We start from the raw sequence: 13146 nt of genomic DNA, 5'->3' as shown, positions 1-13146 counted from the left end.
AAAGAAGAAGAAGAAAATAAAAATGTACAATGTTTTTGAGTAAGAAACAATTTATTATACTACATAGGTATACATGTATGTATAATGAGTACTAGATACTTTTGAAACGAGTGATAAAATATCGATAATTGTCTTTACGTATTTTATCTACGAAATTATTACATTGTGCTCTCTATCTTTTGATCGATGTAATTTTATTTCACGTATTCTTACCGACGCGACGCGACGTGAATTTGACTTTGTAACGTAGACATATGATAATGTGTTTGAAGCAACGATGGATCGTTAGTAAAAGAATGATGGATGTTGCTCCTCGTACTTGTTATGTTACCTAGAGTTTCGTGACTCTTGCCTGTCCTTATAGCGCTTCTAAGGTAGCTCATGCGGTACGAGTCGAAAGGCAAACGATACGAGTTCGTTGGCCACTGCTTTTTAACCAAATAATACGAAGGGAAGAATATTTACTCAAGGGTCGAAGCACGTCCAACCTGCGCATAACTAGTCAACATTTTTCACGACTCTCCTAATGCGTCTGATTCTTGTGTGTGCATCTACGGTATGGTGACAAATACAAATACAGATACAAATGCAAATGCAGATTATTGCTGGTTGGTCAGATTTCAAAAATTTCACCTCTTTTTATCGATCTATACGATTTTTGATGTTACGAGTGTTCAATTATTGCAAATATAAAAAAGGTTTTTCATTTTCATTCACCAAACGATACATAAGTAAGTACCTATGTAACTGTATCGCTATGACGCTATAGAATATAGAATATAGAATGTAACCATCTTTACGATGCTGTGCATACCCTATGCATACGCATAGAGATATACCTACAGATATACCTACACTTGTGTACGCAGGTAGTACCTTTTTCTCCTCAACTGCCAAGTAAACACAAAAGATTTTCAGCGGTGATTATGCTCCGTCACGACAAGTCTAATTTATTTTTTTTATTCTACTCTCTCCTCTATTCTATTTCACTCTGTTCTATTCTACGTTCTTTCAACATATTTTCAATAATTTATACTTTCTTCACTACCTTTCTTCTTCCTTGAGCAAAGAAGAAGAAAGAAAGTTTCACCAACGCGACGATTTAATTACTTACCTACATACATAAGTACCTACATAGGTGTGCACATACGTGTGCGTTTATTTTACACAAAACATCTTTCAATCGTTGCGACCAGTATAAAGTCCAGATAAAGCTACTAGTAAACCTAAATGATATTGATGCTTCTAAGTGGTGAGTGGGCCAACTTTAGCGCTTTTAGCGATAAAAAATTAGGACAAATACCGCGCGTATAAAGTCTTGTTATCCCGTCTCAAAGGTAATTAACGATTTGATGGTTAATTTATCCTCTCTTATCGCAGGGATAAGATTGCTTGATCAACAGCTAGATTAGCTATCACCGGCCATAGATAAATCTTAATTGGTGTCATGTATCGATTTGGCATTGCCTCGTGTATACGCGTGGAAAATGTAAATGCTGTTATTTGTAAATCTGATCGCACATTTCTCTATCCATGTCCCTCTGTTTTGCTTTGTAAAAATCTAATCGTAAGTAGGTGATGACAACATTCGTGTCACTCATATTTTTCTACGCCTTTCATTTTTGTTCGCATTCCCTTTCAACTCGCTCGTTCCTCTTACTCTATCATTTCGTCTTATAATAGCCTATTCGAGTATTGGACTCCGTTACCGTTCGATCCTCGCCTCGGTGCGATGTCTATTTCCTAATTAGAATCTTCCGGCCCCCATGCGGCCGCATCGCCAACTTCAGCCCTCACCAGCCATTACTTTTAATGGCGTTGTTAATGAAACTAGGTGTCACCAAATTAACTTCTCGTTTCAGTAACGCTCAACCGAAATCGAAATGCCAAGAAAATTGATCTTGCTACGAGCGTTTCTCTCTAATTCAAGCATTTACGTACAAATTCACTCGCCACTTGAAGAAGAGTCTTTGAAATTTTCTAGACACGACAGCTAACAAAAAATAATTCGTTCATCAAACTGGAGTAGTATACATATATTGTAAGATAAAATAAAGAAAAAGTGAAAAGGGAAAAGGGAAAATTGTAAAGAAGGCAACAACGTGGAACAAGTACGTTAGGTTTGAAAACCACTGGCACTGGCTGATTACCGCGGTAACCACCCCCCGAGCGCCAATTAATCTTAACTTTTACGGGGCAAACACTTTTCATTAAGCCCCGGTCCTGCCTCCAACCGGAGTCGAGTTATCCCCTCCACGTTGCAGCCTTAGCCACCCTTGCCTACTTGCCTTTTTTCAGCCCCTACTCTTCTACGGCACGACTGGCTCTTCGCACTCATCCTCTTCCGAGCACAGCGAGGAACGGCAAGGAAAATGGTTCCCCAGACAAGCGTTTAATCTGGCTCTAATTAGCAACTTACCTTCCACCTCCGTCTCAACGTTTCGCCTAGTCCCTCTCTTTGGTTCTCGCAGCTTTCCATCTGTCTCCTTTACTCTCTCTTCTCTTTTTACTCGTTATTTCCCTCTTTTTCTACATATGTACATAAGTACATAGGCGATTGCCAAGCTTTTCCCGAGGTCACGAATGGGGGAGAAGGGATGCCTTCACAGTTACGTAATGTCCACTACCCAGTCACCTACCTCTAGTCATTCTACTTCGTTTAAACCATTCATTTAACCGCAGTGCAACCAGCTTGTACACTAGAACTTACTGTAATCATCTTTCATCCCCTTTCCCGATATCTTATCGAACTAATCACACTTGATTCTAGTACTATTCAATGCTTTGATTATATCATTGTTTGATCGGCAAATGTAATACAATCTAATATAACATGATAAATCTTATATACATACATACTTACAATACGACACGATGCGATTTTATACAGTGTATCTTTGTATAAAACCTACATATGTAATAAAATTTAATCTGACCTTATAGAAATCTATGTCTGGCAGCTAACATGACGACTACGATGCGCGATTTAAAAGAAATTATTCTATTCACTATTCTATTCTATTTACATTGTACAAGGGTATGTCGAAAGTAAGTAAGTACTTACCGATATGTATTTACTTTATCGTTCCCGTTCATACCGACTGGCGACTTATTCGATTATCTCTTTTCATACTCCATCGTCCTCGTGTATCGTTATTAAAGTTCGAAACAACAATAAGCGAGTGCAATCACGCGAATCACAAAAATGCAATTCTTACCAATATTTTCAGATATGCGTATGATATGTCAAATGATCGATCAATGATAATTTCGGAAACCATTCTCGGTAACACAGATCCCTTGAATATAATAGAATATGTACTTACTTACTTACTTACTTACTTACTTACTAACTTATGTACATACATATAAATGTATAATTAATATACATTGTATAAAAGAATTTGTTCTCTATGACATCTGTAAACTTTTTTACATCACGTTTCTTTTCATATTCTTTCGTATCGTCGTGTCGCATAGTACGTGAAAACTTAACTCATTACTTTGTCAATCCAAGGCACGAATTTCTGAATATTGGTGTATACGCCAGGCAAGTGTTCTCGACCACATCCTATACCCCAGGACACAAGACCGATAAGTACGTGCCTTCCTTCGACCGACATGGTTAACGGGCCGCCAGAGTCTCCCTGTAGCAAACCGAATTTCTATATATTTCGGAATTTTATCTTTTTCAACGAACAATGTCGTATAACCCCGATCAATTTACCTACCTGACAAGAATCTCGTCCACCTTCCTTATAGCCAGCGCATAAAAAAACATCGTGAATAGTTTCACGCCTTCCAGCTGCCCTGAACCATCGTTGACATCGTTCGTTAGGAATAACCTGAATGTACCGAAGCGTTTCGTTAATCGAGTATGCGCTCATCTTAAAAACTATGAAAGAAAACGGAAAAGAAAATATTTGCCCATACTTCAACGTCAACTTCTTGAAGAATCGACGGTGCTGAACTTTGCCCGTGTCTAGTTCTTCCCCAGCCAGCAACCGTTGCTGTGCGTCCGGAGAGCTTCAAATTTTTCGCTGGTAAACAAACGGGTACGATATGTTGCTTAAACGCCACTGTTCTCGACAGTTTTACCAGTGCCACGTCGTTCCGAAAATCGGTTGGCGAGTATTGTGGATGAACCTGTAATTTTTATTATGAATCATCTCATTAGCAATCTTTTCTCCTAATACCTAATCTATTTTAATTCTTTTCTTAGTTCCCGTTCCCGATCCTGTTCCCCTTCCACTTCCCGTTCCTATTCCCGTTACTTGACTCTTCTTTTCTTTACTTTCCTTTCCTTTCCTTTCCTTTCCTTTCCTTTCCTTTCTACTCTCCTTCTCTTCTCTTTCCTTCTCCATTTTTTAACCCATATGCATACGCGGTTTAACCTTAACGCTTACCTCCTTTCTCTCAACATTAAATTCTTCGTGCAACAATCGTTCGGACGAGTCCCTTACGTCCCATTCGCCAAGACGTACTTTCAGGTTACCATTTGGTGTCCTACACGATAGAAACATTGCTTACTGTCATTATAAACTTCCCATTACCAATTTCTAATTGTTGTTTGTCGAATTTCATCAACGATTCCGCTATCTCTAAATACTAACGTCGCGACACAATGAGCTGCGGTAACTACCCATCTGTTGTTCAGCAAGGCACCACCACATGACAGTTTCTTTGAAAGGAATCCAGATTTGATAATGGCAGCCTAAAAAATGAATAGTAAACAGAAAAGAATTCTAAATATAGAATGTAAAGTGCGAACAAGACAAAGTATGGACAATGTGAAAAAGTCTTTGATTCGCTCACCTGCCATGGATGACTTCCGAAACTGGAACTGTGTCCACCGACGATTCGATTGCTTCTTGTATAAAGTTCACCGCAACCTATAAGACGATATAAAGAAAAATCATATATATATAGGTACGTGTTTAAATAAACACGTTTCGAAACAATTACGAAAAACAAGCATGCTTCTTGTAATCAAAGGAAAAAAAAAGATACTACAACAACAATTTTGATAACCAAATCAGGCAATTATTTGATAAAACAATATCGATCAACTGATAAAACAATCAACTCTTTCCTTATCGTTTTTCCTCCTTTTTTTTCTTCTCATTTTTCTTCTTATTCTTTAGTCAGCTTTCCATTCTGTCGTTATCCAGAGCGAAGCCAGCGTATAAAAACATGCAAAATGACAGAGCAAAAGAACAGAATGAGAAATAAAAATGGGGGGAGAGACAGAGAGAGAGAGAAAGAGAGAGAGCGATATTTGAAGCAAATAGAAACATTTATTCTTTCCCTTTCCGTTTTTCCATTGCACACGTGCCACAGGTACTTAGGTACATAGGTACCTACAGTGATTCGAAAACATTTATTCGTTCATTAAGTGTGCTCCTCGGTATGACATTGCTCATTTTGTCAGGAATCCACAGAATAACGTTACAAGGCGTGGACGAAATGTCGAAAAAGATTTTCAAGTATCGGTGCAAAAGTTTCAGTGCGACCTGTGCGATCTGTGCGACTTGATGCGGATTACCACGATATTTCGAATAATCCAGAGAGTTTGAAACGTCCTGACTCGGTGTGTACACTCCCGATACATCAGGATAAACGGCATCATATTCGTCCTGCGGATAATCAAGTTGTAATGGATGATGATAGAGCGTAGTAGGACGGCTCGTGTACGAGGGCCGATCGTAATTCCATGTTTGCGACGATTCGTAAACGGTCGTCATCGTGGTGGTCGATGTCGTCATCATGGTCGACGGTTTGTTCGCAACGTCGCCGAGATGTAGATAGCTCGGTCCATGGCCGTTTTGAGCAACGTTATACATCGGTTTGCTTGGTCTTGCCACGTTCTCGTAGATTTGAACATCATCGTCCACGTACGGATGTTGATTTCCCAAGTTTAGCGAAAGCGCTACGTTTAAATAACCTCCGTTTTATCCTCTCAAATGATATGAATTGTAAAGGCTAACCTTTTACATCTACACCACGCTACGTTACAGTTACGCCACGAACGAAAATTAGATACTAACGATAAGAAAAAGAGCGTTCGATGGAAGAGAAAAGAGAAGAGATAAGAGAAGAAATGATGAAAAGAAAAATGAATAAACTTACTGGCGTTTTGTAGCAATCCAGTAGTTGGTCGTGGTATTTTTTCCGGTATGTCATCATCGTCGACGCAACAACTCCAAATCAATCCTCCTGAACAAAGATCGACCGGACGACCACCGCCGAGAACGCAACTAATGCTAAGACCGCAGTCAAACGTTGTCCCTTTGTACGTACACGTTTGTGGTATCACTGAAACGAAAGGATCAATGTAAAATAGTTAACAGACTGTCCTGAAAAATCTTCCATAATTCGAAAACAATAAATCATCTGAGTGAAAATAAATTGGAAAAACGGCTAACCATTTCCCAATCTGTCACTTTGTTTTGAGAGATAAGAGAGAGCGTGGACGCGCGTGTGTGTATGTGGCTTTGTACAGCTACTTTTAGTCATGAAGCACGCGACGTATTTGAAGCATTTGAACGTCAACAATTCAACCTCACGCTTAATAAAATCTAACGACTTCTAACACTTTTTTCTAATTACGCTTTATTACATCAGCTGGTAGTTTTTTGATCGTGTCAAGTGTCATCGATCGACGGTCGTCGGTCGTACGTTGTATGTTGTTCCGTCATGCAGCACCATGTTAACTTACTGCTCTCTTTCGGTCTGTTTGTTGAGATAAACACTTGGTTGCTTTCGTTTCGAATCGCGATTTCATAAGTGAAATCGTGAATTCAACGCACAACGACGAGATCGAGTAGGAAAGTCAAGCAACCAGCTTATAGCTTCGAGCTGTTGAATTGTAATTAGCACTAACTAATTATACTAGTTTTACCGTTACTAGCATTAGGTACCTAATTTCGCTATTTTTTTCATTCAAAATTCTAAACAGTCTTTTCAAACTCTTTCTATCTATCGCATGTAGATCTATTACACGAAACGTACTTCTACCCAACATATCCATTATGCTGTTTTGAAGATCACTGTTATGACCTCGATGACCCTCGGTGTTATTTCGTTTCTTCCTGAGAGCTTCGACGAGGATGGTACCCTGTTGGTGACTGGTCAATTTTCGTCCTCGTCCTTCCCTGTAATCCGCTACCAACCATTCCTCAAATTTTCCGTTGCGCATTCGTTTCTTCAGCAGATCGAGAAAGTTGTGTAAATTTTGCTTATTTTCGATCCTATCATCCGAATAGTAAATATCGTCATCGTTAACATTTCGTCGTGTTTGTCGAAGGTTGATCGCAATCGGGAACGAAGCATCTCGTTCGTTGTCACCGCTAGCCTCTTCTTCAACCAGGCGTTCCCCTTCTTCGCTTTTCTTTATTCGATTTATATTTGCTGCTTCTCTTCTAATCGCGATGCGTTCGGCCGAGTTTGTTTCGGTAAAATGCACCGATTTATCTTGCTCGATAGGCCGATCCTTGTTCCCAGCGAAACTTGCTCTCTTCCGAAAGGTTCGCCTGTTTCGAAATCTCCCGTCGCTATCATACTTTTCTTCCCACGAATTTTCTCCTTCGGGATCGAAACGAGTCTGCCAGTTATCGAACACATTCGAAGTAGTTGCACCAGTTGGGAAATTCGCTCGGTTCGCTTCCTTGGCTCTTTTCTCGTTCGATCCTTGATTTTTAATCGGTAAATTAGCCGATATTTGTTGTTCCGCTTGCCCGCCACCGGCCAGTAACGTCAATTTCTTTGATCTTCCGTTCAGCGGTTCGGCTCTGTGTAGTTTCGAAAACCAACCGTGAAACGAGGATACGGACGGAGAAGAAGTAGGGAACAGCGAACGATCGTACGTTATTGTACCGTAGTTGTCGTAATCGAATGCACAGGTATTCGCAATCAGAAACACGTGTATAATAATAACAGCAACGACGACGTTCATGATCCGAATATCTATGGAATTATTCTCTGCATAAATTGGATAGACGTGAACGAGTGGTCGCAACTCTCACCATAATTAGGTATGCGCGTAAATTGTTTTTGTTCCGGTACCAAAATTCTCTACTCTGTCGATCGAGAATCAAAATTTCGTCTTGTTCTCAAAACACGCGAGCATCCGTAACGATCCAAGCAACATATTCTGCAAGTTGTCTTTTAACATTGTTTCCTCAATCCTCGATCTATCGATCTATCGATCGATACTAGTAAAAAACATGTACCTATTTGTTGTATTAGGTATCGTATTCGGTAATGGTAACGGTTTAACTCGGTTTAATACTTGATACATTCGTAAAAATAGACGATTCTATACTATTATAGTAGATCACTGATTGTTGATTCTTGCAACAACGATGTTCGAAATTGTCTTGCTCGCGTAAAATGCCACGAATCGATGCTCTTCCAGCGACTGACGGGATCGTATCGGCATCCAAAGAAGCGTTCGCGGCTTTCACCGACACATCAGCTTTCTCATTGCTATGACATCGCGTCTTTCTTTGCATTGGCTCCCCACCAATCCTCTTCTTCGCTCTTCTCTCTGCTTTCTTCATCCTCTACCCTCCCCGCCCTGCTCCGCCCCGCCCCCGCCCACGACTCCGACCCCGACCCCGACCCCGACACCGACACCGACACCGACCACGACCCTCATCAACACCACCCTCCACCACCACCACCTTCTCTTTCTCCTCTTTCTCCTCTTTCTCCTCCTTCTCCTATTTCTAGTACTCTTATCACCGGCGCGGCGGACCGTGGTCAGCATCGTTTACAACATAGCATAGTAACTATAGCATACTATAATACTTATGGTGCTTGACGTACCAACGTTTAATAAGAATTTTGCGAAGGTGTCAATTTTTCAATCCGAAGCCAAGCAAGTGTAACTAACTATATCGGCTCAAATTATTCCCGCTTTATCATCACATTACTTATAGTAGGTACTACAAAATGAAACTTACAGCCAAGTTCGTCGAAAAATCTCATTTGTCCTTCCGAATCGATCGTATTCCCAATTGCAATTTCTCTATCAGCAAAATCTAAAATCGAATCACGTGAAAATATCTCATTAACGCATTGAAATTTTTGATAAAGTAGATACATATATGTAGAATGTAAATGTATACATAGATACATTTGTTCCTTTCAGTTAACAGCTCACTCACCGAGGTTCTCCAAATACCGATCATTTTTTCTGCCGTTGCTTCGACAGTAGAGATTAACAAAGAACAGAATGAAAAATAAACGTACAAATGAATTCATTTCTTTTCTTTGCCGCTTCGGTGATCAATACCGATCAACGATCATTCGATCGTTTCAAATCACTTTCAGTTTTTATAATTAGTTCGATTCTTCTAGCTGTACAATAATGATTGAACGATTTTCGAAATTTGCTTTTGCAACTTAAGCTTTTGATACTTATTTGAACAGAGTCGCGGTAAAAAGTTCGACTGCCGATGCATCATCGATAAACCGATCCTTGATCCTTCTTAATGCGTGTAAAAAACAACAAGGACTTTTAAGAGAAACGTTATTCGACTCCATTTCTCTTTCTTCAACGCTTATCAAAGTTGATGAGATTTGTTAAACAATTGACTGTTAGTTGACTTCTGTAAAATCGTACATGGTATTGCGGATGATCGTATACGATCGTCTGTTACAACGGCACATTATTCTGTTCTTCTGTAACGAAAACATGCATACATAGAAATTTAATGTTTTATACATCATATACGCATATAGTATACGCGGTGTCGAGAAGAAAGATTTATTTTAAAAAGACCAAATGAATTTTATCTGATAATGAGTGAGATTTTGCTTCTGAACTTCCGCTCGTCCGATTCGTTGTACCGTAAGGTACTCGCGAGGCGTAGCGAGAACGTATTCACACGTAGTGCGGTTCGGTAGAAAAGTGGGTCGCGAAACCAGGTCATCGAGACAAGTGGCACGTCGCGTCGTGTCTTCTTCGCGTTGTTGCTTCGTAACGCGTTCTTATACACAAGTACTTGGTTCCCTACGTTTCGTCAAGGTGCGCTGGTGTACGCGCGAAACCGTACCATTACACCTTTGGTTATTAGTGAAAGTTAGCCGGTTACTTTCGACTTTGACAACGACGCTCGCTAAAACTCGCTAATGATTTGGCGCGCTGATTCTTTTTCAATATACATATGTATGTAGGTACATTCATATGTATGTACCTATATGCACGCGTATGTATTCTCATAACACTCGTATTTGCCTAAACATAATACGCTTTACTCGCATGGTACGTGTTCTTTTCTTGATTTTGTTTTTCACAAGTATGAAATTCAGAATGGCTTATTCGAAGAAGATAATTAAACGTATAAAATACGATTAGGTACTTGTTTTTCGTTATGAACAAGGAATAATTCTGGCAACCTTTCTTCTTCGACACGCACCGATTCGCTTTGAGATCGACATCGCTTCACCTTTCTTGCAATTAAATATCTTGTCCTTTCCTCGATCACAATTCGATACCGCGACTATTTGCAATTTTCCCGCCAATGCGCCAACGATATTAAATGCAACCTCTTTTCATTTCTCGATATAGTACTTAATCAAACGGAATTAAAATCACGCATTCGATTACAAATCTTATTAAAATCACTTTTCACGTCCTTTCGCTGCCAGTCACCATCTGACACTGCAAAGAATCAAAGGAGATCTCGATGCAAGCTTGACTACTGATGAGGAACGGAAATACAGCATCCAAAGACCACTCGCTCTTTCTCCTCCTCCTCCTCCTCCTCCTCCTCCTCCTCCTCCTCCACCGCCACCACCACCCTAAGGCCCTCGCACTGTCTCTCTCTCCTGATAATAATTCTCTTCCTGCCTTTTCTCATTTCCCCTCTTTTACTTTCTCCCCTTTACCGTTTCCTTCTTCCTCCCAGTCAACCGTTCATTCGCTTACTTTGCTTACTATTTAACTTTTCGGTGGTTACCACCAAGCCGGAGAAAGTTCAAATTGCTTCGTCATCAACGAGAAAACGACAAAAGGAAAAACGGAAGGAGAAACCAACAACGTCTTCTATACTGTTAACCTTTACTTTCGACTCTTTTATAGACCTTGGAAAATCTTAGAAAGGCATAACATCGGATCATGATATTTTTACGATGACACTGACGCATTTATACGGAGCTAACCAGCCTTTCTGTATTATTATACTATGTAGTAACGAGAACAATAATGTAGAGAGAAATCTGTTATCCATCTCACTATGTGTACATATTTAAAAAAGCACACATTTACATCAACAAAACAACAAATGAATAAACCTGTACATACTGTGAGAAGACATTTTGAGGTTTTTTTGAATGTACATTTGTTATAATTTATTTAGATGCGAAGATGTGTGTATATTGCATATACTTTATTGTATATTTTACTTGAAAAAAAAAAAAAAAAAAAAAATAGTCATCATTTATAACCCTTTTTATTTGAATTAATTACAATTTACGTACTTGGCTGGAGTTTGAAATAATATACATAAAAATTTCGAAATTTGTTACCTAATAATTTATTATAAAAATAAAAATATTTATTAGTCCGTAAGATAGAGTTATCACGCAATGTATTAAGAAATATGTGAACAGTATAATTTAAACATCGATTTAAATTCAATTTAAATAGTATACATTAAGTATACATATGTATATACAGTGACAACCGATTCAAAAAAACTGGACGCGCCTTTGTTACCGAGTGCGGCTCGATTTTGAGGGTCTGCTTTACTGCCCTCTAGAATATATTGCGGTTGGAGCAAGAAACAGAAAACAAATCAGTGGATCATACTGAATTATCGTCATGGGATGCATGACATGGGACAATGTGCAACAAGACAAATAAGTCAATAAGAGTATGATGAAATTAAAAAATGAAATATAATTACAATTTTTGAATCAGCACCGACCAAGTAATTATTACACTTATCTAAGTGGTAATAGTATGCTGGTAAACTGATTTATCGACAGCGTCAGACTTCAATCTATAACCATATAAAATTAGGGTAGTTTCCAACAAGTAAAATTTACTAGCTATTTATATATTTTAATTATACATATAAGTACATACATACATAAGTACTTATGGATAAGTACATACTACAAGACCGAAAAATCATTGAAATAATTGTTTAACAAATTTAACTTCAATTACTTTGGAAAATAAATCATTTTAGAAAAGCAATAAATAATTAAAGAATCGAAGAGTATTTGTAACTATTATTATTGTATAACGTTCAATAACTATTTGATAAAAATCAAATTTATATTAAAACACAATAATCGCTTCTTAATTCGCTTAATATTGTATAAAAATTAAATAATTCAAACAAATTTACTAGATATCCGTATATAAAAGTTATAAAAATAATCAATTTCAATAGATATAACAATAATTTAATTAACAAACAATTGTAAAATTATAAATAGTAATTAAATAAATTTAAATAGAATAATCAAACAAAATTTTACAATATACCCAGGCGAAAATGAAAGAAATAAACAATTTAAATAGATATAACAATTATTTGATTAATAAACAATTGTAAAATTAAAAATGATAATTAAATAATTTTTAATAGAATAATTAAAAAAAATTTTTGGTAGAGAAAAAATACCCACGCGGAAATGTAAAGAAATAAACGATTTAAATAGATATAACAATAATTTGTTTAATAAACAATTGTAAAATATAAAATAATAATTAAACAAATATTAACAAATATCAGATAGAAATAGTTAAATCTGCGGAACCGGTGAAGCGGAACGTCATGCTTGATTGCGCGCGCCGCGCACCGGTTCAAGCGCGACCTGTAAAGAGGTCAAATCTAATCAGTCTTATCGCGACCGCCGAAGGATACGGATCGAGCTGTCAAACATATACCGGTACGGGTTGACACCATGGATATTCGTGCATGGATTTATCAGTGTGTTACCACAAGTGTTACTGTGTGTGCTTATGGTGTTTCCTATAGTGTTTCGCATGTGTTTTGGAATATTTATACGGATATATTATTGCGTTTTATGGTGTGGTCACCTATGTGTTCTGACATTTTTATACAAGTGCATTAGTGTGCCATGTGGTGTGGTACCCCATGTACCTGCATGTGCTTTATTGTG

The 13146-nt window shown here is 38.1% G+C and overlaps 1 protein-coding gene across 2 annotated transcripts; it reads right to left on the bottom strand.

The window, feature by feature from the left end:
• Positions 1-2776: 2776 nt before the first annotated feature.
• On the bottom strand, positions 2777-10645 carry LOC114880492 (serine proteinase stubble). 2 transcript variants are annotated; one of them, XM_046288659.1, is made up of 11 exons: positions 10455-10645; positions 9171-9687; positions 8967-9044; positions 6130-6315; positions 5546-5929; positions 4816-4892; positions 4614-4714; positions 4407-4506; positions 3934-4146; positions 3732-3845; positions 2777-3647 (listed from the first exon to the last, which is right to left on the bottom strand). In XM_046288659.1, exons 2-11 carry the CDS (start codon positions 9265-9267, stop codon positions 3492-3494), a joined length of 1506 nt encoding a protein of 501 aa, XP_046144615.1. In that variant the 5' UTR covers positions 9268-9687; positions 10455-10645; the 3' UTR covers positions 2777-3491. The 2 variants fall into 2 exon arrangements, with proteins under 2 accessions (XP_046144615.1, XP_029052384.1); XM_029196551.2 differs by lacking the exon at positions 5546-5929.
• Between the last annotated feature and the right edge of the window lie 2501 nt (positions 10646-13146).

This window comes from Osmia bicornis, chromosome 14 (genome assembly GCF_907164935.1).
Source record: "Osmia bicornis bicornis chromosome 14, iOsmBic2.1, whole genome shotgun sequence".
In the NCBI taxonomy this organism is placed as follows: Eukaryota; Metazoa; Arthropoda; class Insecta; order Hymenoptera; family Megachilidae; genus Osmia; species Osmia bicornis.
Note: the sequence above shows the minus strand (reverse complement) of the source record. Positions and strands in the feature narration are given on the sequence as shown.

Bases quoted from the DNA above. Each gene is read 5' to 3' on its own strand.
- LOC114880492 (XM_046288659.1), bottom strand. From the start codon at position 9,267: ATGAATTCATTTGTACGTTTATTTTTCATTCTGTTCTTTGTTAATCTC. The intron at 4,507-4,613 runs GTTAGTATTTAG...TCTATCGTGTAG, and splicing joins GCAGCTCATTGTGTCGCGAC to GACACCAAATGGTAACCTGA. The intron at 3,648-3,731 runs GTAGGTAAATTG...GGTTTGCTACAG, and splicing joins GTGGACGAGATTCTTGTCAG to GGAGACTCTGGCGGCCCGTT.